Source organism: Poeciliopsis prolifica, unplaced genomic scaffold (assembly GCF_027474105.1).
Source record: "Poeciliopsis prolifica strain line A6 unplaced genomic scaffold, Auburn_PproV2 SCAFFOLD007, whole genome shotgun sequence".
Classification (NCBI taxonomy): domain Eukaryota; kingdom Metazoa; phylum Chordata; class Actinopteri; order Cyprinodontiformes; family Poeciliidae; genus Poeciliopsis; species Poeciliopsis prolifica.
In genome coordinates, this window is record NW_026562382.1 from 2,757,583 (window position 1) to 2,783,900 (window position 26,318).

The 26,318-nt window shown below is 39.7% G+C and overlaps 2 protein-coding genes across 3 annotated transcripts in view; one reads left to right on the forward strand and one right to left on the reverse strand.

Moving 5' to 3' along the window:
* Positions 1-13,552, reverse strand: part of slc49a4 (solute carrier family 49 member 4) — a 41,296-nt gene extending 27,744 nt beyond the window's left edge. Inside the window, exons 1-2 of the mRNA XM_055031287.1 lie at positions 13,105-13,552; positions 9,967-10,060 (exon numbers count right to left, since the gene is read on the reverse strand). Of these exons, the coding sequence (XP_054887262.1) occupies positions 9,967-10,060; positions 13,105-13,402 (392 nt within the window). The 5' untranslated portion in view covers positions 13,403-13,552. The remainder of the gene's footprint in view (positions 1-9,966; positions 10,061-13,104) is intronic.
* Positions 10,022-26,290, forward strand: hspbap1 (hspb associated protein 1). 2 transcript variants are annotated; one of them, XM_055031289.1, is made up of 8 exons: positions 10,022-10,123; positions 15,069-15,280; positions 15,616-15,794; positions 17,155-17,291; positions 20,775-20,946; positions 22,381-22,464; positions 23,187-23,297; positions 24,696-26,290. In XM_055031289.1, the coding sequence occupies exons 2-8, from the start codon at positions 15,085-15,087 to the stop codon at positions 25,161-25,163; spliced, it is 1,347 nt and encodes a 448-aa protein (XP_054887264.1). In that variant the 5' UTR covers positions 10,022-10,123; positions 15,069-15,084; the 3' UTR covers positions 25,164-26,290. The 2 variants fall into 2 exon arrangements, with proteins under 2 accessions (XP_054887264.1, XP_054887263.1); XM_055031288.1 differs by lacking the exon at positions 10,022-10,123 and adding an exon at positions 13,585-13,772.
* Positions 26,291-26,318: the final 28 nt, after the last annotated feature.

Here is a 26,318-nt window from a genome sequence, read left to right on the forward strand (position 1 = left end):
AAAGACAAAAGTAAAACTGTTTACTCGCTCCCTCAAAAAATGGATCCCCATTGTTGTCCCATTACATTGCATCCAAACAGTTCTATGCCAGTCATTGTCCAAGAAATCTAACTATTTGTTTGAAAAAATTTATTTAAAAGTAGAAATCCTACAGTAAGAAAAAACTGGGGGTTTTTTTAAACAAAAGCACCGTTGCGTCACCCACCCTGAGAAGTGTCTTTTGTCAATAGGACGGCCATTAGTCTCCACCAGAACAGTTTGTAAGTAACGTTTGAGCAGTAAAGAAGAATCCTCTTTGCACCGTCCCTCTGGATTGGCCACGGTTTCGATACGGCTCTCTTTTCTCCGGCGTTGTTAAATTTGAAATGTTTCAGTATCAAAAAGAACTTATGATGCCATACGTAGTCTCATTCCATCAAGGAGAGCTTTTTGAAGACTCACAAAACTGTTTTTGACTCTCAGAGGGTGAGAAGGTGACAGATATTCTTAAGCTTTTGGTCATGCAACAACAAGATCTGCACAATAAGTTTGCCCTCAATTACTGTTTTCAAAATAACACGTAGCGAGTTACAGTGCAGACTTTAGACATAGTGATGACTGGTGACTACAGTTTGTGTAAACTCACAGTTGTGAAAGATATATCTATATCTGCTTTATGAGGAAGCACAGAGACAGCCCATCTTTTTAGGTTCAAGATGAAGAGTCGCAAAATACCAATTAGACATTTCTAGAAACATTGAAGAATCCGAAAGAAAAGTTAAGCCTAAATTGAAACAATCTTTAGCTACTTTTATTTTAAAGAAAATGGTGAGAGTAGTGATAATTTTGCCTCTAGCTATTCTGCTAAAATATTTATTTTTCTATTTTCGGATTCCCCCCCACCCACCAAGACATGCTAAGTGTGAAATTAGGTAACAGTAGTAAAAGACTAATTTCTTTTAGTACTTGTTAGACATCTTCAACAAATTTGTCAATGTCTGTACCACTAATAAATAACCAAGTTAAAGATGGCTGCACCATAAGGCGTTCCATCAGTGTACTCATGAAATATAAAGTAAACAAATGAAGACATGCAGTAAATTGTTTATGAGCGTTTGACAGAAAAATGGCAAGCCAAGGAGTAAAAAAAAAAAAAGCAAGATGTAATCATCTCCAGGGATTAGCTCAGCGACTCCAGTCCAACTTTCAGTCGCACTTTCGTACCTTGAGACCCAACTGTGCGAGACGGATGCATTGTGAGATATCGCCCCCACCCGATGCCACCCCTCACCACCCTCAGCCCCCTCCGGACCTGTCTGACAGAGACAGCCAGCCGCTGGAGGCAGCTCACGGCTGATTGATTGTCTCTAAGCTCAGTAAAGACACCGTTCATTCACCGCAGACTGAGGTGGCTCAGTGGGGACTGAGGTGGGAGAGGAGGGGAGAGAAAATGATGGCCAACAAAGGCGGCGAGGAGAGGAGATCTCGTGCTCATGTGGAGAGTTTTGAGACTCAAACATATGCGGCAAGTTTTCCATCAGAATGGAAATTTGACGATCAAAGAGTACAATAAACTTTATTAAACTGATTCCTTTAGCGAGAAGTCTATATATTAGGGATTTATGCATTCTGCTTTGGGCTGCCACTGAGCATAAAGAAATAGTCTCATTCAATTTCTATAAATCTCACAACTATAAAAGAGAGTTTTCACTACCAATATTGCCCCCACAATAAGTCATATAGCTCCAGTCCCAATACTCGCATTTCCACTCTTGTGTCCTTCAAATCCAGATTTGTGTTGAGGGGTTTGAGTGGCTAGTGGGTCCCAGTTTTCCATGTCTGTCTTTAGCCCCGCCCCTTTTGGGTTCTACTTCCACACTTCTGCTAAGCCCACATCCAGGAGGACTTTGGTGACGTACATCACCCACAATTCATCACCGCATGTGACGTTTTGAATTAAAAGGCAGAAATTTGCCAATATTTACTACAAAAGAATAAATAAATTTTTTAAAAATCTGTTTTCAAAGGTGAAATATTGAAATGTTGTTTCACTCTATTGTACCTTTGTGTTAGGGTTAGAGGGTTAACCCTAACCATTCAGTTCTGCTTTGCATTTAGCAAATCACAACAAAACTCAGTTCAACATTTTGGAAAAGAAATACCTATGCTGTACCTTTAAAATCAATATCTTGTTGTTGTTTTCAGAGATACTAATGTACCCTGCACATTCAAACCCTTATATTCACTTCGGCTGAGTCCACACTTCATAGAGGGGCGGAGGAGTCGTGCGAGTATTGGGATTGGGCCATAACATAGACGACAGCAACATTTAACCGTGACACTTGAAACAATTGTCTGCAAAATGTACGTTTTGTTTCACATGCAATTATTTGAGCTCTTTCTACCATTGCTGTCCACAGCTTCTTGGCTCCACAGACGAATGTGTCACAGCAGACCATAAAGAGCTGTGGTCAGAGGCAGACTGTTAGGAGAGAAACTTATTCACCCTATATCTTCATCCCACATCATAGACCCCCTGACATCCCAACCTACACACCAGAACTTCCTCGATTATTCTGTGGCCCTTACTTTTTCCCTCGTCCCACTCTTGGTCTTTATAGCTCCTCTTTAAAACTTTCAAACATCACCAACAACTTAACTGGCATACTTTTTTAACTTTAACATTTACCACAGAACGACATATTTTTTTGTCTATGTAAACGTGAAGTTTTGACACTTTTGATGTGGTCTTTCAAGTCACATCTTAACAATGCCTCAAATTCCAAACCATAACTTAGTTTCAATTAAAAGAAAACTCAAAACTAGAAATACACCCTACTAACAAAGTGGCAATATTACTACAGGTTTTTAGGATGCAACGTCTAAAGTTAGTAACTATCCAACATGTAATTTGTTCTAGAGCATTTAATTTGATTTCCAGCAATTGGAGAGGTCAGAAAAACCTCAAAATATGGTCTACTCCCATCAAACGTGGCATCAAGTGCCATCTGCAGGCAGTGGAAAAACACTATAATAATGCTACTTACTACCATCATACATTAAGCCTGTGCTCGGTCTACACCGACGAAGGTTTGCTCACTTTGGTTATGCTTTTGGCACAGCTCACTTTTGATAAAGCTGGGCACATTTGCTGCAGCAATCTAGTGAAGAGATTAACGGGCAAAAACTATTAATCTATTAAAAATGTACATTAGCATTTATTTATATTGAAGTGTTAACCTTCTATTTATGAAACGGGATGCAGTTTGAAAAAAGAAAAACGGTAGGGGACATCAAGTTCATGGAGGACTTACTTTGCACTCTGTGTCTGTGTCTTTCCTGACTGTGTTACTTAACGCTCTCAGTGTGTCAGAGCTAAAAGTCCAAGGTCCACCTGAGTCACTTTGTCCCACTCAGGACTGCTGAGTGTCTGCTTTGAAACGCTTCGAACAAAGCTGCTTCAGGACTCTGAACCAACGGCCAGCTGGCTTGCACTGTGTTTTGTTGTTGTTGTTGTAAACTCAACATGCAAAGCAAACCTGGCTTGTTGTGAAGAGGCAACAAACGCATAGGAAATGTGGAAAGGCCAGTCCAGTCAGAAAATAAGGTGTTTTGTTAAGAAGAAGAACGACAGAACCCCTCGACTCTTTAGAACCAGAACCTGAATTCACTTCTTTTTCGTCTTTGGTTGAGACGATTAAAACCCTCTCGAGGTTTTTCAGTGCTGGAAGGTGCGTCACCATTTTCTTTCTATTGAGATTCAGACATAAACCTCTTTGATTTATGCTAATGATTACAAACCTGATGGATCAGTTTATCTTTACCTCCAAGCCTTTGAAGTAAAGAAAGTAAAATAAAGTAACATCTGTTCATATCATTGCGATGTACTTTCTGTTTTGATAAATCTTATGGTTAGATTTATCATTTATTTTTGTGTTATTGTATCAAACTTGTGTGATGTGAATAAAATAATGATTTCTAATGAAGCTATAGATAGTGATTAACTTTGTGCAATCTTTGTTTTTGTTTATTCCCATAGAAAGTAGGCTTAAGTGCTTATGTGTTCATAAGCCAATGGCATAAATTGGACCAGTTATGTCCAGGTCATGAATATAAAAATAAACTACACCCCTGCATCACATCTGTCTGAGAAAAAGCCTTCATCTGAATCTGTTCACATTAGAAAGCCTCATCTTGTGGGGTTCCTCAAGCTTCAGTTCTGGGCCCTATTCTTTTCCTACTCTGTGGACTTCCACCGGTGACATCCAGCTCCACTCTTTTTCTTTTTTCTCTTTCGGTTATTCAGAGTTTCATAAATTGTCTAAGTTAATTTAGTGCCTGTCGGAATTAAAATAAAATGGTTTTAATGGCCATTTTCTCCAGCTGAATGAGTATAAAACAGAGCCATTGATCCAGCAATATCTCAATTTTATAGGCTCCTCTGTTAAACCAGGCCTCAGTAATTTGGACAAGCCAATGGCTGCACTAGATGTTTAAGTCAGAGGATTTATCTGTGACACCAACACCTGGAAACCCACTTCCTCTGTCGATTGAAAAGCAGAAGTCATCTTCTTTGCACAGTGATTTTGTTTGAACAGCAACTCTTTCATTCAGTGTCATTTTAGTCTCTTGTCTAAATTCTTATTATTTTTCTATTCTTTATCCTATAATGAAGCCTTGCATGATTTTTTTTTTCATTTCTGAACAAAAACACACTTTGCTTATAGTCATTTACTTAGTACTTGCATCTAATGGAGACTGACATTTGCTGTGAACTTGCATTACAAAAATGAACTGAATCATTTCCTTGTTTTTCTGCATATATCTTTCAGCAATACGATTACTTGCCAAACAGCTAATCCATTAAAAAAATTGATTATTTGCAAACTGAAGATAGAGCAAAAATAACAAACAGTTAAGCAACTTGGAGGAGGGAGCATTCAGGACCTCAGAGATTGTGAAATCTTTTTTTAGTCTGGTCCCTTGCTGTCTATTAAATCACAGGAAGAATGTGATCACAAAAATGTCTCCGGAATGACAGCAGATGAAGAAAAATGGTGACAAACAAGACGAATTAGAGGTCAGCTGAGGACACCGCACTGTTTGAGGGAAGGAAGAGGGGAGAAATGGAGTGGCCATTTCAAAAAGTGACAATTAATCACAGTCGAGGAACCCTGTCAGGCCGAATTTGATTGAGAACGAGACACAGAAGAAACCTGCCCCACTGCGAAAAAAAACAAAAACAAAAAAGGCCAACCCAATTCTCCTGCGGAAAATGGCACCGCAGCAATCAGGGGTAATATAAGAGCCTCCTGCGAGAGCGGCGGAAAGCAATCTGGCGGCCAATGAGACGGTCTGCGAAGGAAAGTGGAATCCACCTGGTTTGCGCTAATCACACAGCTGTTCTGTATGTTAATGCCAGACAGAGAGAGCGAGACCGAAAATGGCAAGAGAATGAGCGAACGTCTGAAAACAAAGGAGACGGAAAAGGTTAAAAAGGCTGACCTTTTTCATCTGAGAGTAAGAACGGATCACAGCAAGGTCTAATCAGTGACCACTGATGCAAACCTTGAATCTTGTTCGAAATTAGTCAAAAAAAAAAAACCTTCGCGTTCGGCCTGGTTATCAAAGATCTTTTTAAGCAGCTCCGCATATACATTCGCACGCACGCGCACACACACACACACACACACACACACACAAACACACACACGAGAGAGAGAGAGAGAAAGGAAGTTGGACCGGTCAGCATCCCCCGGCTTCCTTTGATTCCCTAAAAACATTCCTATAAACATGAAACAAAGAGGCAAATCAAAAGGTAAATCACAAAGAGAAGGGCCTCGCCTATCAAACATGAAAAGATGTCTGGAACAAACAGAGCTGCAGGGAGGGTTGAGGGAACGTTACTGTTTCTAAACTACAACACTGATCACAGAAACGGGAAAAGTCCCTGCTGGGGTTTGACTGATCACGTAACGCCCTTGATTTAAAACTTATTCGCAATTTGTAGGCCAGCCAGTTTCAGCTATTTGAATGTTTAATGTATAGTTTTTCCCCTCCATCACAAAGTCAAAGTCATTTCAGCTCCATATGTCTGATACAAAACAAGTGGCGGCTACAAGAGAGGCAGCACACGCCACAGCGACGCCACAAAGCAGAGCCGAATCCCCGCTAGTGCAAGGGAAAGACTGACACCTGCTGGTGGTCCGTGGAGCTACAGCATCCTTTGACTTTTCTTCTTCCCTCCGAGAATGCAGTAGGTCATCCATTAAAACATGGCTTCACAAGCTCTGACCTATTACATTTATTAAGCAGATGGATCTGGACCGCGTCGCACTAACATTTGCGGTGTGATTAATGTTATCTCGGCTTTCACCGGGCTTTCTTGTTTTCCCCCTTTGAAGGAAAACTCCAAAAGAGCTGAAGGTCACGGCCGCGCAGGGCATCTCCTGCCAAAGGAAACAGCGGGCGGCTGCGGCTGCGCACTGCTGAGCTCCGGCGCGTCAGATCCCAACGGATGATGTATGGTGTTGTGTGGCTGGACTCAGATAAGGTGAGACGTAAGGCACGCTGCGCTGAAGAAGAAGGAGGAGAAAATCCCAAAAAGTTTTAGCTTGTGTTGACAGTTTGTGAAAATCGAGCTCTGGGTGCATTCGAAAGGAGAACGGGCTGGCTGAGCACGGTTTCTTTGCAGTTCATTTCCTCTTTGTAAGTCGTCCACTTCAGTTTTGGAGTTAAAAAAAACATGTGAGCAGAAAAATGTTGAGCTGTTCCACTCCAATCTCTGTTCTGTTCACTTTCAATTTAAAAATACTTCAGGTAAATGCTTTTGTAACTCATTATTGAAGATTCTTAAAGGAGTTAGGCGATGGTGGCTGTGAGCACCTCTAGCAGTCTGTATTACAGGGAATCTCAACAAGCTTCTTACTGAAGATACAGTTGATGTAAAACCGTCTCATGAGGAAAGTTTCATTTTATGAGGAATTATTTTTATTTTAAGCATATAAAACAGATACGCCTCTCAACACGTCAATAAATAATATAATTTGACAAATAAATATTATTTTAATCCATAAAAATAAATATATTAAAAGGACACAGAAATGTCACATCAGTTCCTGCATTTTAATTGTTTCTTTTAAAAATGATTAGAAACTAAGTTTATTATATAGAGTGGCACTGAATTGAGCTCTGTTTTTTTTTGTGCACAGCAAATCCCTTCTTACCAAATCCCCAATGAGACACAAACAGATATTATTTATTAGCACTTACGAGGAACAATTTTACTGATATTAGCTGACTCAATTAACAGAAACAATTTTCTGCAGGCTTCATTTGGATTTCCTGCCTCATGGTGGAGCCCAAAGGAAATTATCCACACAATGAAAATGCATTTTTGAAACAGTTTAATAATCGAAATAAACTTTTCAGAGAACTTGCATACCGTGAAATAGAAACCTTGAGCTTACAGGCGACCAAAAAAAATTAAATAGAAAGTTTGTTTTCCTATTTTTGCCACCTTATACGAAAGGAGAGTTGTGCTTAAGATACAAGCAGTTTGCGTTCAGAATCAAGTTCCTCAGTGCGGCTGCATTTCTCTCCACTGAGGAATGAAATGCTTGGCCAGAAAACGTTGACCAAATATTCACTCATAAGATGAAAAACGCAATATGTGAAATAACATTTAAAATTAAATCACCACTAAAATCCTATTCACTGACAGCATAGCAAGAATAATCCAATAACTAATTAGCACCGAGCCCAGTTTCATTTATAACACATTTTAAACACCACAAAGGACCAAAGTGCAGTATACAGTAAACGCCCAGAAGAAAATGCATAAGACTAGTGTAAGAAGAAACAAAACAGATTTAAATGAAAAAAAGACAGAAAAAGAGTGAGATTAGCATGAAAGACAAAAAAAATAAGATTTGAGAAGTGGTTTAAAAACAGACAGAGAAAAGCCTTTTTTAAATTACAGCGGTATGCAACAGTATATCACAAATATATCTCCACTGCAGGATCACTGTGTGCAATGTTTGGAGTGCAACAGTTTGCTGCCTGATCTATTCCACGTGTTACAAGCTTGCATTTTTCATGTAATATCGAGTCCGCTGGATAGAGTTCCACAACAGCAGATGCTCAGCGGAAAAAAAATTACCCAAAATGCTAAAGGTCAGAGTGAAGGATTCACAGATGAAAAACAGAGGAAAACGGAGAATATAGTGGTTGACTATGGCATAGAAACAGTTACCAGTATCATCACCATTGCAAGACTCTCCAATATCTGGGAATCCCTCCCAGGTCCAAAAAGGAACAGTCGACTCCGCTCAGTTTATAGGATTTTCCAGTGGATACTGGTACAAGCTGCCAGAAACGAATTAGTATCGACTGGTCAATACTAAAATCAAACTGGAAATGCAACGTCAGAAGACTGCCGGTTGCTCATTGGCCAATGGAGAAGCTTCAAGCTCTCTGCTGTACTTTGCGGTCTATAGGAAATGTGGTTTTCCTGCTTAACTTGTAAGCTTGCTGACATTTTGCGACTATCAGCATTACACCCGAGCGTTTGCTGATGCTCAAATCGAGTCAGGTTTGTGCAGCACATTTCAGCAGCAAGGCGGTTCAAAGCTCTTTACATCATAAAAGCATCATGTTGTCACCAATTACGAAACAAGCAAGAAAGATTACATTTAGTCAAATGCTGTCATCCAAATCAAGCAAATACACAAATATGTTGATTGATGTGAGTTTTTAGTCTAGATTTAAAGGAGCTCAGGGTTTTGAAGTTTTATGAACCACAGATTTGTGGTGCATAGAAACTGAATGCTGCTTCTCTGTGTTTGGTCCTGGTTCTGGAGGTGCAGAGCAGAACCAGAACCTGAAGACCTCAGAGGTCAATGGGACTGAAGATAAACACATGAATAAGTTTCTTTAGCTCTCGCTGAGACATTAGTCCTCTAATCCTGGAAGTGTTCTTCAGGTGATAGAAGGCCGACTTTGTAACCGTCTTTATGTGGCTCTGAATGTTCAGGTTTAATTTCAGGCCTGATTAGCTTCTGGCTGTAATAACTGAAGCTGCATGCTGTACTCTTAGATCGATCCTCTTCAGGTGAAAAACAACAAACAAAATAACTTGAGGAGAGTCTGAGATCATCATTCCCTCAAGCACTTTGACGAAGGCAAAAAATAAATAAAAAAACAAAAACACAGGCTTCCGACACAGTGTAATGTCATTTACACTGCAATATTCAGTGTAATTAATTGAATGCTAACTGCGCTTGATCCAGCTTGGCAAATTTTCACAAACTGATGAGAATATGTTCAGAATTTGAAATTTTTTAGCTTAAAGTCTCTGTGCTTTTATTGTACCCATCAACTTTAGTACCAAGAATTCCAGTGAAATAAAAAAAAGCTGTGGTAATATTTTTGCCATGTTGCCTAGTAATTACAACTTAAGAGCTATTGAGTCAGATGAGTGAGTATGGAAGCGTCCATAGTTTATCCTTCGTGGAAGGATGAATAAAGCAGCAGCAAGAGATAAATCACTCTAAACCTCCTCTGACCTCGCCTACTTAACTTAGGATACCGATCGATAGAAGTACTGACAAACATGATTACTGTACATTAAACATAAAAGAACAAATCAGACGTATATCACCTTTTGCGATAAGTTCATGTTCAGATTTTGTGCTTTAAGTTAGAAAATTTGTTTAGCATAAATGCCTCAAATTCCCAATTGACACTGAATCAAAAAGGGTGCAAGGGCAGCTACACCTCACTATCAGATTCGTCAGACAAGAAGAGGTCCTGACTTTGCCATGCTGGTCTCTCTTCCCATCAAGCTGTAGGTTGGCCATAAAAATATGTCTAGTTCCGAAATAACCGCACCGCAGTTTGCAAGTCGCTGCGTGCCTCGTTTTCACCCTCAGAGTCACGTTTGCCCTCTAAGACCATCTGCTTCCATAACGCATGCAGGACTCTTACCAACGTCTGAGGTGCAGGTCTGTCAGCGGGATGCTTCGCATGGTCGATCCCAGCAGCATGAAGAAGGCCGAGAGCAAGAGGGAAGCCCGTAATCCTGGACAGCAAAAGGCACAGACATTAAAGAAGACGACGGATAGACAGGAAGCAACTAAAACGAGTAAGTGGTTTCTTTCACAACGACGCCGTGTTCACAATTTGTCCTATACATGCTGTTTCATAGGTTGCGTTGTTTGCTTCCGGTGACCTCTGTGATCTCAGCAGGTAGAGAAGTGTCAACCGGGCCAAATGTGGCCATGTGCTCCAGTGAACGCTGTCCAAAACGATGACAAATCATGGCCGTGAAGAGAATCAAAATGCATTTCTGACGCCTGAAAGTAATATCCAACAAAGGCTGCCTGCAAAACAGCTGCGTGTAAGAATATATTTGACTTACGCAAGAAACCAATCATATCGGCAGCATTATTCTCTGCTCCTTATGTGGGTCAGTAGACCAGCTACGTAGTGGTATTGCACACTGTAAGTTGATACAGTCACCATAAAGCTTTATCTCATTCATAGGAGTGATATCAAGGTACGGCACCAAGATCAAAGGCTGTTAGCCGTCTGTGGTACAATTACAAGTCAAGGAAATTAGGACTAAAAAAACCCCCTAAACATCTTGTCAAGATGTTTCTTGTGAGAAAAAGATGCATTTCATCCCAAAAAAAAGAAAGAAAAAAAACCCCGATCTGTCATTAATTTTAAGGAGAACCCATAAGATGAATATATATTTTAACGCTTGTTTTAAATTTTTTTCAAACACTTCAAAACCAACCAGTTCCCCTTTTCAGATGAAAGAAATGTGTTTTGTTTTTGTTTTTTCCATTAAGTGTAATTAAAATTCAATATGACTGAGTTATGCAGGAGGAACAAATAAATAAATAAAAAGATTTATCGGGAACCAAATGTCAGCACATCCAAAAATTAAAATAACCATTTAAAATCTCACACATGGCATTACTGCTTAACGATTCGTTCTTCTTTACAAACATTTGCAGGAGCGGATATTTTAAGAGGCTGCTATACTCGTCTCTCTGCTCTTTAACTGTGTTTTGTAAAGCAAACCTCTCAAAAATATCACTTATAGGTATCACGGAATGCACCTTTAAGTAAGAATTAAACTTACTTTTTATTAATATTTGTGTTTTTAAAAGTAGTTATTGTATTAGTCATTTAATATTCTAATGTTTTAGATCACCTGTAAGTGAAAAATGATCATAATTAAAAGAAATAAAACTCGTCAAAAGCTTTTTATGTCTACATCATGGATGTACAGTTTCTAGAATAAATGGGCTTTTTAATAATATTCTAATTTATTGACTCGGTCTGCAGTCAGATGTTTTCATTTTCAAGTTTTCTTTCTGCCAAGAGAGTAAAGATAAAAATCCTTCGTCCACAGTGACCAGCCTCTTTCATGAAAGTCTTCTAATAAAACCGGCGGATGCACTCTGGTCTAAAACTGAACAAAAGGACGTGAGCAACAGTTATCAGCGGACAGAATTGGTTTCATAACCAACATGTGCTTCCAAGAAGACTGCAAAGTGGTAATAACATTGCAGGTGAAATGTTGGGATCAGAATTTTGGAAAGCAGTCTGCATCACCAAATAATTATACTCTCGAAGTATCTTTTGTAGCACTGACGCTTCGGTTTGGTTGGATTTCTCTTTAAATGGCGACACCTGCCTCGCTGTTCACAAGCAGTTTCTACCTCAGAGTGAGTGGGAGCTCTCAGCAGGGAGCGAAATCCTTTCCCTCACTGATTCGTGTCCCTGCATGTGGATGGCAACTTGTGTGTATGTGCGGCACAGAAATCCATGAAGGCAGGCAAGGTTGAAACCTGTATCAACTGCTCTTGTACACAAAATCAGACCATGTGACAATGTAATTTGAGAAAACGGGACATATTGTCCTCATTTTTAAACATTATTTTTTAGGTTTTATAAGTCAGCCCTACGTTGGCTCAACGTTATGAATTTTCTGACATTTATGTACAGAATGAGAAACGCCGATTGAAACCAACTTTGAAAACAGAACTCCCAAAATGCTGATGACTCAGGATCACAAGACTGTTCCACTCGGGCTTGTGCATGTTTACAATCAGGATAATGAAACGCAGCACTTCGTCAGACAAAACTTCTAACCAGTTCAGTGTGGATATTACACACTTTGTGTCAGGTGATGCAGACTGTGCTGGTTAGGTGGGGCCCACTCTGACGCAGAGGCTTTAGTCGGGTTCTTCAACTTCCTCATCATAAATCGAAAGCGCTTCCCGAAATATTCAGGAATTTCTCAAAGCTGACGTCAGTGACATCTGAAGTTTTAAAATGTAAATATGTTCCAATGCATCATCAATCGTGTTTATGTTCATATGGCTCCAGCTACAGCTGTAAACTTACTGAAGGAAGCCATGGAATGACTAATTCCTCATTTGGTCGATTTACAGCTATGATATGGGCTCTTTACCCAGGGCAGCGCGGCTTTAGGGTGCGTCAAATGAAGACTTCTCTTGCTTATTTACATGACCTGTCAATGGAAAATGGACACCTCTTCTCTAATGTGCACTGTAAGAAAATACAAGTGCACACGAAAGTGTCTAAAGATGCCAGGTTGTTTACAGTTTCTAAATCAAGGCCACATCATAAGACTGCTTCACATTTTGTTTTGCTTGTTGTTTAGTTGCATTTTATCAGCTCAAAATCTAAAACATCCAGACTGGCAACACCTGAAATTGATTATTTTATAATGCAAGAATATTTTAAAGTGTAGGGGAGAAAATGTACTTATACTTTAATTTGATTATTTAAACTGTGATCAGAAATCAATTTTAAAAAATTTGCAAAAATATGTTTATTTGTTTTGTTTTCAAAATGATCATACAAAGACTATTCATACATTAATAAAAAATAAAAAACCATAGCAGTAGGTAATACTCATGTCTTTAAAAAGCTGCGATATCTCATGTTCGTCACCCAAACTTTTGTGTGTTTTGATGATCGATACTTCGATAACCTGTGTGTCACGGTATTGACAGGGGTCAGGGGTCAAGCAGCAATATCATGTCCAGACGGGACACGTTGTACCAAATTAGAACAGCTCACCTTTTTTGTCCATTAACCACATAAACAGCAACCAGGGTAAGAACCCGACCGGGCCCCACAGAACCAGAACTGCGATGTCAGACTTGGTGAACCCGTACGCCTTCGCGGCCGAGTTCTGGATGGGTCCCCAGAAGTTCCACACCATCCCCTGCATGAACGCCAGCAGAGAAAACAGGGTCAAAACCAGCCATCTTCTGCCGTACACCCGGCTGTTTACGGGCAGGCTGTTCGTCGTCCCGGCGGAAGTCGGCGCAAGAAGCGGCTCCCTTTCTGCCTCGCTGCTCGAGGCCGCACCCATCGTCGCCGCTCGCTCGGTTGTCAAGTGTCGCCCGAAAGCTCACTTTTAATTCTGTTTGGAGGACAACAGATGCGCTGCTCGGCTATTGTGGTGGACAAAATAATAACAGCCGAGCCGACAGTCCCCTTTTTTGGGGAAACTGCTCCACTGCGCATGTCCAAACGGAAATAGATCGCAGCGTTGGGAAACTGGCGCGCTACCGCCGCCATTACGGCGCCGCTTCACGCGCGAGCTTTGCTGGAGACGTTGGAGCAGGAAAAAGAGCCAAAATGGAGCAGTTACATGTAGAAAAGGGCCAAATGTAAATTGAGAGCGCGCTGTGTCATGTGAGTTTTGTTTACATCCGCCAGAAGTCCCTCTCCACGTGTAGGTGAGTGTCGCTTTTCCACGTACGTCTCCACGAAGCTAGCTGGAGCTGGATTTACTGGGAAATGTTCACTGTTAAACGGAAAACACGAATCTGTGCTTACCAAAAAAAAAAAAAAAAAAAAAACAGCTAGCATATTCAAAAAGTAGCTTTATGTTCCGTTTTTCTTTTTCAGCAAACGTACAGTCCCGTTCAGCTGGCATTCAGTTTGACATTAGAGTAGACGTCTTCTTAATCACCCGAGTATACTAAAAGCAAAAGATAAATATGTTCTAGAGTTCCCGCTGTTCATTAGCATTCAGTGCGGAAGTTCAAAATTAGCTTTAGCTTCCCAGCAAGACTCAATTTTAATAGTTTTTTGTGATTTTTTTTTCGGGAAATTGCTTTCAGAGCACACCAAACACGTCCCAGAAAACAAAAAGCCATTAAACAGGAACGACGTTCAAAACAGATACAAGATGACTAACCTGGCAAACCAAACAGGATGTGATTAAATAGTATATTTGTTATCCGAACAAATCTTATTTATAAATCTTCTTACATTTCACACAATATACAAATAGCATTAACATACAGAAGATTTCTTTTTTTTTAAAAGACCTTTTGTTGCTAACAAAGACATCACTGCCTGTAAAGGTTTTGTGGTCATACGTTGTCATCTTGCTCTCATTTCAGAAATCTCTTCTGATATACACTATGGTGGTTTTGCTTTTTATTCAAAAGTAGTTTTATGTTAGAAAATCAAGTTATGTTACAGTAAGGCGTATCTACCAGCAGCTGGGTTTTCTGAGTTATTTTAGTTTATTTGAGGTCAGAATCTGTCAAGAGTCAATTAACCCAAAGAGGAAAAAGAACCAAAGCAAACATCAATAGTGTGTTATGCAAAGTTTTTAAACAAAAAGACCAGGGAAGGAATTACAAGTCCTTCTATTTTATGTTTATCAAATAGCATAGTTGTAAATAGAGATTAAAAATGCAAAGAAGAAATGAGGGCAAAGACCAAACAAATCAATGACATCCAAATGACTGAAAAGTGCGTTTAATAAACCAAGACCAGTCTGTTTATCATCGGATTCAAAAGTCAAGTGAATTTATTAGTGATCCAAATAAACTGTATTGGAAACATAGAGATACATTTTACAGAATGTATCATAATCTCATAATGAGTCCATTTGCTGTGAGCCTCAAAAAAGAAGACATCGTTCTATACCTTCTGCATGCTGTCTGTGTTTGGCACAGATATTAAACGCTGACTCTGCTAATACCGTATCTTATTCCCATGTTGCAACCTGTGAACAGCGTGGACCCCCAGGCAATGGCTGCCGTGAACTCCATCAAACCCTTCAGCCCAGAGGAGACCAGACGGATTTTGGATCATTTGCGGCATCCTGCAGTTTTCCTGAACATGACCCAGGGCTGGCCTGTTCTCCACTGGACTGCACAGCATCTGTCAGGCTGCCTTCAAGACAGGCTGATCCGATTCAGGCTCGGAAGGAAAGAGGCAACAAACAGTAAGAGCAGATGATGGATCTCTTCAGAGGGAAGGCGTCACTCCTCAGTAATAAATCATTTAAAATCCATGTTTAGCAAAAAACTGACCTCAAGCTACAGTGAGCCTACTCTGGCTCTCACCAGGTTAAAGTTGTTCATTAATTGAGGTTTAAAATGCAGTTGGAAAGAAAACCATAAGAAAGTATTGAAAAAAGACAGAAGGACTTATAAAAATGTGTTGTAGGTTTTTTGTTTGTTTATATAATTAATTTAAAATGTTTAAAAACAAAGTGGTTATGAATAGGACTGAAGTTTGTACATCCAAACTCTCTTGTTTCTTCCTCCCTCTTTGTAGCTCCTCTGTTTGAGACTCAGTGTTCGTACATCGAGGCCACAGTGGCTCAGTTTCTGCGCTGGACTCAGCATCAGACCGATGTGGGGTCTTTCTCTGAATACCCCTGCTCAAAGTATTGGGCTTATGCTGACTACAAGTACATCACCACGCTGTTTCACGATCAACCTTCCATGTTCGAGGTAACCATCATGCCCCGCTTTTCGCTTCCCTTGGGTATTTGGGCACTATTGGATACAGTATCGCCAAGGAGTACATTGAGATTTTAACAAAAAAAATCTGGTGGACTCAACCAATAAATAGAAAACAGCTTGTTATTGCAACTTTTAGCAGGATAATGTTTCAAAGCATGTGGTCAAATCAATGCTGAAACGGATCAGCAGACAAAAACACAGCCTTCTTCAGTGACCTAAATCCTAAAATAAAAATTAAAAAACCTTTTGGGTGAGCTGAAAGGAACAGAACAAAAGTCCCAAAACTGAATGATGTAACAAAGGAATGGTTCTCGGTCTCTCCATGTTTCCTCTAACTTTGTGAAATGTTATAGAAGAACAAGAAGTGCTCTCCTATGAGCGTCTTGAATGCTAATGGTTGGACCACCTGTGAGTTTTGTTAAAAAGAAAAAGTCTTCAGACATTTTTTCATAGAAATGTACTCAATAAATATTCTTAATTTAAACGTAATATTTATTTTTTATTTTTTTATATTTTAGTCTCAACTAATGTGCGGACTCCTCAGATATCCTAGCTCATAATTTAATTTAATATAATAATAAATAAAAATATGCTGCTCACTTCAGCCTGCCAAACTTTGTGGAAGAGTTTGTAATGTTCAACAATTCAAATATTAAGCATTCTGTTAAAAAACACAGCCTTAAAAGCCAAAATAGCAGTTCCCATGTTGCATTTAATTTGAGCCTCTTGTTTGACATTTTACGTTTGTCTTCAATATGAAGCGGCACCAGCAGCTTTTTATTAACTAACTGACTCGTCCTCTGATTACATAAGTGTCACTTTTTTTTTTAACAATGTCCTGGAATTTATTACATTTTCTAGTCTGTGTGATAAAGTGTTTCTGGGTATCCACCTGCAATTATTATCTACTGACATTTATGGCTCTGAGACGAGCAGACATGGGCTTAAGAGAATCATGGTGCCGGGAGGAAGGCTTCCTCAAGGCTAAATTGACCAGTCTGTAATTTCCAGCTGCTTTCTTATAGAATAATGACTTCATTATTCTGGGACCTTATGGGATTTAGTGTTTTTGCTTTGGTAGTATATAACTGACGAGGCAGTTTTCCTCGAAACAATTACCAATCTTAAGTTTACTTTTTTCTGCTTGAACAACTTCATTTGTTGCCGTACATGTTCTCTCTCACTGCAGCTTATGGTGTAAGGTTATAAATAAGCAATGAGATGGCAGGGTTGTTCCTCTGGTGACAATATCAGCCATGTTTCTATATTTTTGAAATAATTATGGACTAAATTTAGTTCTATTTTCAACACTGTTTTGAAAGGAATAAATGATTGCTGTTTATTCCAGGATGTAAAGTGGTCTGAGTTTGGCTTTGAGGGACGTAACGGGAAGGAGAGCACTCTTTGGATTGGCACAGAAGGAGCTAACACGCCGTGCCACCTGGACACCTACGGCTGTAACCTGGTGCTGCAGGTTCAAGGACGGTAAGAAGGAACACCTGAACACATCAAAAAAAAAAAAAAGACACAAGCTGAGCTCTTCAGCTAAATCCCCCCCCAAATGTTACTTTTCTGGCTTTTGTTTGGAGCTAGAGGGGCATAAATTAATAAAAGATTTTATATATATATATATATATATATATATATATATATATATATATATATATATATATATATATTATATATATATAAACACCAGAGCAATAGAGGCCCAGATCTACCACACCAGACAAGACCCAAGGTGTAGGTTGTGCAAGGAGGCCCCTGAGACAGTCCAGCACATCACAGCAGGGTGCAAGATACTGGCAGGGAAAGCGCACATGGAACGACATAACCAAGTGGCAGGCATAGTGTACAGAAACATCTGTGCAGAATATGGACTGGAAACCCCGAGATCAAAGTGGGAAACACCCCCAAAGGTGGTGGAGAACACCAGAGCTAAGATCCTGTGGGACTTCCAGATCCAGACAGACAAAATGGTAATGGTGAACCAACCAGACAATGTCGTAGTGGATAAACATCAGAGGAAAGCCGTTGTGGTAGATGTAGCAATACCAAGTGATTGCAACATCAGGAAAAAGGAGCACGAGAAACTGGAGAAATACCAGGGCCTCAGGGAAGAACTGTGGTCTTCACTGGAAGGTGATGACCACAGTGGTGCCTGTGGTCATCGGGGCCCTCGGGGCAGTAACCCCCAAACTGGATCAATGGCTACAACAGATCCCAGGAACAACATCAGACATCTCAGTCCAGAAATGTGCAGTCCTTGGCACAGCCAAGATACTGCGCAGAACCCTCAAGCTCCCAGGCCTTTGGTAGAGGACCCGAGCTCAGAGGATAAGAACCACCCGCGGTGGGTGAGAAGGGAATTTTTATTTATATATATATATATATATATATATATATTAAACGTTGTTTGTCATTAATGAATCAAATAATTAAACAGGCCAAATTATGAAAAATGATTATTAGGTAAAAAATTTGTTGGGTGCGTTACTACTGCACATTACGTCAAATTCACATTGAACACAACCTATGTCAATCAAAGAAATTAGCTTCATCATCTGTCCATCATCCATTTGACCTATAGCGACCTTTAGGTCAACCAATAGCTGCTTCTCTGGCACAGGAGTTGGTACCACTATAGTGAGTTTTATGGCTTGCATTTTAAATAAATGAGGAGGAAAGTGATGAGAACTCTGGAATTCTGAAAAAAATGTAGAAACTCTTCAGTGGAGCCACAACACTGATCATGTTGCTTCTCTCATGTTTTTGTTGTTCATATTAAATAATTGATCACATTTCAGCAAAGGGTGTAGCCATTTTAAAATATGCAATTCTTCGGTCCAGGTTCTTTTAAATATTAAAGTTTATATGTATTTAGAATCTTCTTCCATTCATTTTCTTGTTAAAAAAAAAAAAAACCTTGCAGTAATTTGTGCCGAAGAAGTCAAACAGAACATGCACAGAAGGAATATTTAAAAATGTAAAAATGCTCAACAATTTTATTTTCTGTCTGCATGATACATCCGCATTAACATTGGTATTCATTAGTAATTTTTTTTTTACATATGGGTATCGGTTGGTAAAAGTGGTACAATATTATCAACCAATGTTTATTTGGATTTTGTTTTGTGGAAAAAAACAATATCTAATCTGTAGTAACAGATCAGGCTTGAGACTCTGGCAAATGGCAAAGAGCAAAATCTTTATTTCAGTCGTTTGCAAACGGAGAACACACAGTAACCACAACACAACAGCTGTACCTACAATGAGTTCTGATTTGGAGCTGCAAATTAGGACTCTCTGATATATATATAGGACTCTCTGTACAATGTGGTCACTCCCTGGCCCAGAGCCAGTCGAACAGGTTAATGCACAGTCACTCTTAACAGGGTATAGAGAGAATGCAACATCCATTCTTAGGGTAAGTTAATTGTTCAGATGATAAACATCTTTATTCAAAAATAGGTGCATTTCCAAAAATCAGGTTTACTAATGGAGCAATTTTGCATAACAAGAACATTATCACACTTTGTACCTTCACTCGGCATGTAGCCTTAGCTTGTGACATTTTAATGGAGGAATTTGTTAAGCCTTAGGGTTTATTCCATCTTACTACAATTACCTAACCTGTTTATTGTTATCTGTTAAGAAACACTGGCGCCTGATTTTAGTTGCTGACAACCTACTGAAACTTTTCCAAGGAGAGGTCAAAAAGAAACCTATCTAACTGATTCTTTAAAGACTCCTTGACCTACATGGTTTAACAGACTAAACAATACTAGTGTTAAATGACTAAAGAAATAAATAAAATTCTTAAAAGAAATAATGAAAAAATTTTTACTTCACAGTTTACATTTTTGTTTCAGGAGGTGGAAGTAGCTGGATATTTGATTAACCGAACTGGTGTGGTCTCGTTTACCCAGTGTGAACAGTGTATGGAAATATACAATATACATATCGGTAACTACAGGTTATTGACAATAACAGTTAGTATCGGATACCGGATATTGACATTGGTCCAAACTTTCATATCGGTTCATCTGTACCATTTTCAATCAGACAGTTATGGTTAAGGTAATGTTTACCTCTCTTTGAATGAAAGATCCCATACTTAGAAAATAAAGTTTTTGAACCAAATACAGATGAGGACAACTGAGAAATGTGAGTTTTTGAGCTGCATTTAATGGGTGTGTTTAAACCAAACCCTGTCATTTAAACCTGAAACAATGTTGCACTTAAATTTAACCGACAGGACCTGCAGCAGAGCAGCATTTCTCATGTGAAAGTTTTCAGCCTCTTAAGAGCCCAACTCTTCCTCAACACTGAAGGTTGAAGAGCACCGCGGCTGCCGACACTCGACGCGATCCGTCCTCTGCCCTCTGGAAAGGATTTAATTTGTCCCTGTGCTCTCGAGAGGAGCAGGAAAGAGCAGACGACGAGGCGAGCCACAATAACGGGGCAGAGCGAGCCAAGAAATGAAAAGGAAAAGGTCTGCGTTATCTCGCTTTGGCAGCCTCTCAGGGAGCAACAGTTGTGTCTCACAGCTTGTAATTGGGTCTCAGGTTCTTTTATTTGGTATTGATCTCTGAGGGAATCAAATGCCGCTCCAGCAGTCTTTTAACTCTGCTGATCTATGACAATACAACGGCGTTGATTGATATCGTAACATTTGGCCTTCTGCTAGATCAGATCAACAGGAAATTTTTAAAAAAGCATTGGCAAAGTCAAATAGTTTTTAAACAAACTATTAAGGGAATGTAGTTTAGGTTTTAGGTTTGAAAAGATTGTTTGGGACTGATGGGTTTGCAGCTGCCTTTGCTAGAGGATAAGAGCAGAGTTGGAATTTGGATTGGGTTTTTGGAAACTTCAGCTTTCTTTCACTGTTTTTTCCTTTTTCCTTAAGTGGCATGGACACAGTGCAACAGATTGGATTCAGATTAAAACGGTGTCCCTTCTCTGCAGGAAACGCTGGCATCTGTTCCCTCCGGAAGACACGGCGAAGCTTTACCCGACCCGGATCCCCTACGAGGAGTCGAGCATCTTCAGCCAGGTCCACGTTCTCCACCCGGACCTGAGGAAGTTCCCGCAGTTCCAGGGGGCCAGGGCCCACACGGTGACTCTGGAGCCCGGGCAGGTCAGAATGTGACAAGGTTAAAAACACAATCTAATTTCAAAGATGACACTACTTGATGAGTTTATTGATCCAGGATGCACAAACTAAGGCTTGGATTGATTTATCTTTAAAGTTAATTAAAGTCTCTTTTTCATGGCTAAATTAAATCTTCCTTACTTCCTTTTTTCTTACTTCCTAATGTTGATTGATAAGTCAATGGCCACTTTCTATGAAATTCAGACTTTTACAACCTTATTTACGCAGTACATACAGTACGCCGTCTTAAAAAGTCCTTTTGCAATTTCTGGTCTGAACCAGAACGGAAAAAGTGACGTTTTCCAAACTTTTATTCATTTTTTTTTTAACAGATTAGAAAATGCATATTCTGGGATTGCCGTGGTGGCGTAGGAGTTAGCATGACCCACATTTAGAGGCCCTTAGTCCTCGACGCGGGCGTCGCAGGTTCGACTCCTGGACCTGACATAATCTGCCTCATATGTTCCCCGATTTCTTTAACCCCCTCCTGTCAGCCTGCTGTCATATAAGGGACACTAGAGCCCACAAAGAGCCACTTGGAGGAGGGAAGTATATTCTAGTAAGTTATCTGAACAGAGTTTTTCTCATACGGTTTTATAGCAAAAGTTTTTGCACCCTTTGAAATATTATTGTGGTTCTGCTTCACCTTTGGGTGATTTGAGATTTTATGTCAAAGAAAGCAAGAGCTCATAGCTTTGTAAAGGTAAACCTCACCATCTCTATGGATGATGTGTTCGAGTGGGGGGAAGATATCAGGGTTAAGTCCAGGTCTGCAGGTCGAGTGACAATTGGCTTCACTTCCCACTTCAGATAAAGATGAGCGCTAAATTACAGAAGAGCTGTGGTAAACTCTGGGGGAGTTAACGTTTCCTCTTTCTCACCGTACGGTTCCTTTTTTCCTTTACTTGTTTGGTTCAAAGAAATCACTCCTTTGTATCTGCTCTCCATTGAGCCTCTTCAACCTTTAGAAAAACCCGCTGACATGTTGATGCGAGTTGATTCATAAGCTGAAGTCACTGTTTCCTGCTTAATTGGAAATCTCTTCTGAAAAAAAATGACCTAAATATCATCAGAATCCCCCTTCGGTTCCTGCGGACAGCTTTAGGCCTGAGACTTGTTTTATTCTACTTTAGAAATGACTTGTGTACATGGAAGGAAAGGCTGCTGGTCTCTATCTCTCCTGGACTGAAATCGATAAACCTTCTGCGTTGTATTTTTTTAATAGTCGCCTTATGAACGGATGGACCGCTAATCGACCAGGGTTCTGGTTTACGCTGCCATCTGCTGGATTATCTTTGTACTTAGTAGCTTTTTATCTTTGGAAACAGAAGTTTAGAAACTAATTGCTGCCATTGAATCCTTGATAAATTAAATGGGCTTTTTTTTCCTCTGTCTCTCTTTCTTATCTGTTGTGACCAGGTTCTTTATGTCCCCATGCACTGGTGGCACTATGTGGAGTCAATGGATCCCATCACCGTCAGCGTCAACTCCTGGATCGAGCTGGTACCGTCTCTCCTTCATCCTGTGATCTTCACCTAAACCCTTTCTGAAACAAGGCTCTAACAAGCCCAGGCGCTCTGAGGTTTTTAAACTCCTTGGGAGTCTGGGAAAGTGAGGAATTTGATTTGATTGTTTTGTAGCTCTGTAGGAAAAAGAAGTTAAATGCTGTGATTTTCTCTAAATAAATAGCTGAAATTTCCAAAATGACATAATTATCTTACAATATGCATATAACACTCGTCTATTCCCTCTCTTGAATTGACCTAAATTTATATTCCAAATAATCAGAAGCTGTCAAACACGCTTGTCCAACAAGATGGTGGCCGCGGGCGGGTTGACGAAACTTAAGTGCTTTGGTGGAAAAATAATTAAAAAGAACAAATATTTTCAATTGATAAAATCAATTTTATTGTATGAGTTGCTTCCGTATTCATCTCTTTCTTTAGAAAATGTGTTTGCGAATGGGGCAAAGTTGATTTATTCCTCTTTTGCCTTATAATTAAAGTCATTAGAAAACTGCTTATTATATTTGCTCAGATTATCTTTGTCTAATTTACAAGGTGTTTGATTGGAGGCATATTATTCTGAGAATGAAAACGGGAGCAAATTTCTAAGCATTTTCCCAGAGGGGTCACAAACACGAGAAAACTGTCTGCATTACATGTCAAAAATTACAATAAATGAATTGAGACTTTGCTCACGTTTGTGCCTCTGTTGCTGCGCAGGAAGTGGACGACGCAGCTCGAGTCGGCGAAGCCGTGACCAGGACGGTTGTGTGTGCGATGAAAAACGCTCGGAGTGACGACAACACCGACGCCTGGCTGAACCCCACCGAGGTAACAAATACATGCTGCCGTGAAAAAGAGCCGAAGCACCTCGTAATGCGAGATAAAATACAAAACAAAGGGATGGATTTGAAAATCCAGTTTCCAAATACCGACATGTTTTTCTTTTTTTCCTTTACTAACTGCTTAAGCCTTTCCATATAAGTTTAGAAATGAAAGATGCGGATAAACAACGACTTCATTTTCTTTTTTTAAGTAGGAAAATGAAAATGTTATTGATTGAAATATATTTTTAACCAATTAATAATGTGATATCAAAAGGTACTTAAAAGGAGATTTTTACTGTAGACTGATTTATAATTGTTTTGTTCCTGTATCTTAAATGCAAAAAGTGTATATTTTTTGTACAGTTTTAGCTTAATTTCTGCTTTTAGTACATTGTTCTTTCCTTTTTCTTAGTCTCTACGCTCCTTTTAACAATTATTCAGTTACTAAATTAATTCTCAGTTATTATTTCAATAATTGATTTATCACAACTAATTGTTTAGGTCCTAGACAAAAGTTGAAAACTATGTTTAATGGATTATTTTCTGTTGGCCAACACCTAAAATGTCAATAAATATGACAAAACGGGGGTGAATACTTTATCTGATTACTTCCTACAGTTAGAAGAGCTGTTTGATTTCTTTCTTTTACTGTCGCTGGTGTGAAGCTTTTTGCAAGTTCAGACTCTGAAGTAAAAATTGTGTTATTTTAGATAGGTTAGATAGGTTTCCTTTTGACCTCTGCTTGGAAAAGCTCCAGCAGGCTGTCAGTGACTAAAATAAGGAGCCAGTGTTTGTTAACAGATAACAAAAAGTTTAGGTAAATACAGTAAGATGGAATGAGCTCTAAGGTCTAATGTTAGAAGCTCAGAGTACGTACGAGGTCTTACAATGTTTTTGGTACAAAAAATCCTAATTTTTGGAAACTCCCATATTTTGAACAAGAACATGTTTGTCAACTAAATAATTAACTGACCTTTCAGTAAGGAGAGATGCATCCTGTCCACCATGTGGCTACTGACTGAGCTTTAAACCTGTTCAATTGGCTCTGGGCCACTGAGTGACCACATTGTATAGGGAGTCCTATATATTGTAAGAGCTTGCAGCTCCAAGTCAGAACTCATTGTAGGTACAGCTGTTGTGTTGTGGTTACTGTGTGTTCTCCGTTTGCAAACGACTGAAATAAAGATTTTTGCTATTTGCCATTTTGACAGATTAGATTTTTTTTCCACACAGACATTTCCACACAACACTGAGTAAAGTGAAAATAAAGTGTTTTGTCTGATTATTAGCTGAACTCCTGGCGTGTTATGAAGAAATGTGGGACTTCAGCGAACTCACAGATCTTTCTAAAAGCATTACAAAGTTTAAACCATTAAATATTTTTTGATCAAATATTTTCCAGGAAGGAAAACTCTCCCATGAAGAAAACATGCAGTATCTCAACCTGGCAGTGTCCGCTCAGAGAAAGAGGGGCCTCTTCCACGGGAAGCCCAGCCCGGACCCGAGGCCCACTCAGCCTGCCAAACGGGACTCATGTGGACGACTAAAGCTCAGAGGAGACGGGGTCGAGGTCCCTGCGTCCGTCCGACTCCCGTTCGGGCAACATCTCATCCCCGTAACGTGTCAGGAAGACGAACCGGAGAAAACGGCTGGGGAGGATGTTGCTCCTGGCGCAAAGGGGAAACACACACATGGCGCTGATTTAACTCAATTTAGCTCATGCGATTCAGCGACGGACCGCGGGAATAATCAGGGCTCGGGACCTTCGCCGATTACCACTAACGACCTGTTAGACTGCCTGGTCCATCCCGACGTCATCAGCCGTGTGACAGAGCTTCTCCTGGAGCGGCACGGAGGCGGCCATCTTTAATCTTTAATCTTCAGCCTTCACCTGCCGCAGACGGGACGCGCTCGGTGTCGAACATGGATCTCCAGCAGCAAACTGCTCACTTCCTGTTGTTATGTGACACCTTTCATTTGTGCCCTCATTCTGGGATCCTCGCGCTGCAGACTCCAAATTTGAGCAAACGCAATTATGTGGTGAGTCATGGCGACGAGTGGCCCTGACATTTCCTCCCTGTGTCGTCCAGAACATGCTAATCTGGTTTAGCAGAGGAAAAATGACCGCCTCCATCAAGTTAGCATGTTAATGCAACAAATAATTCAGAATAATATTCCTCTGGTGGAAGCATTTGTTCTCTCTGTGATGTTTTGTTGTCATTTAGCGCTAAAAAAAAATTGGGTCTCAACCTCCGTGACTTCCTGGTCGTAATGGTTTCAGGATGTATGAGAGTCCAACGTGACTGAAACTGACCAAAATGTTTCAGACTTCTTATTTGATTTTACATTTTGTTCTTTGCCTAAAAATCCGTTTCTGTAAATTAGAATATAATTGAAAAGTTCAGATATTACATCAGAACAATAAGGAAAAGGGTTTCTAAAACAGAAATGTTATGGTTCAGTCATCGACAACCTTCACAAGAACAAGGCTCTTCTTGAAAATCTGTGCCCACTCGTATGTGGTGGGAAGTTTAGTGGAAGGAAAAGCTGAAAGGTACGTTTTGGAACGCATCACCTTCCCTCTGTTGACAAGCTTTTGGAAATACACATTTTAATTTTTAATACAATTAGGCAAAAAAAGAAAAAAACCTCCCTAATGACCATTGTGCCACTGTGCTTGATTGGCCAGCAAACTAAACGGACGTAATAAACAAGGTGTGTTTTAAGAGTAGGATGAGAAACTAAAGACCACTGTTGAAGCAGTCTGGCCTTCCTTAAAACCTCCATGGCATGCTGCATTGATGCAGTAATCATGAAAAACATTGAGCTTTTTATATAATGCGTTGTACAGGGGAATTACTCTTCACTAGGTTGACATTTTGTTTTAAAAATGCTTATATTAGGACTTTTCTGCAATTCTAAATTTTTCAGAAACTCAATTTTGGGTTTCCGTTGGCTGTAAGCTACAATTAAACAGAAATAAACACTTGAAATATACCAGTCTGTGTTGAATGCATGTTGCTTG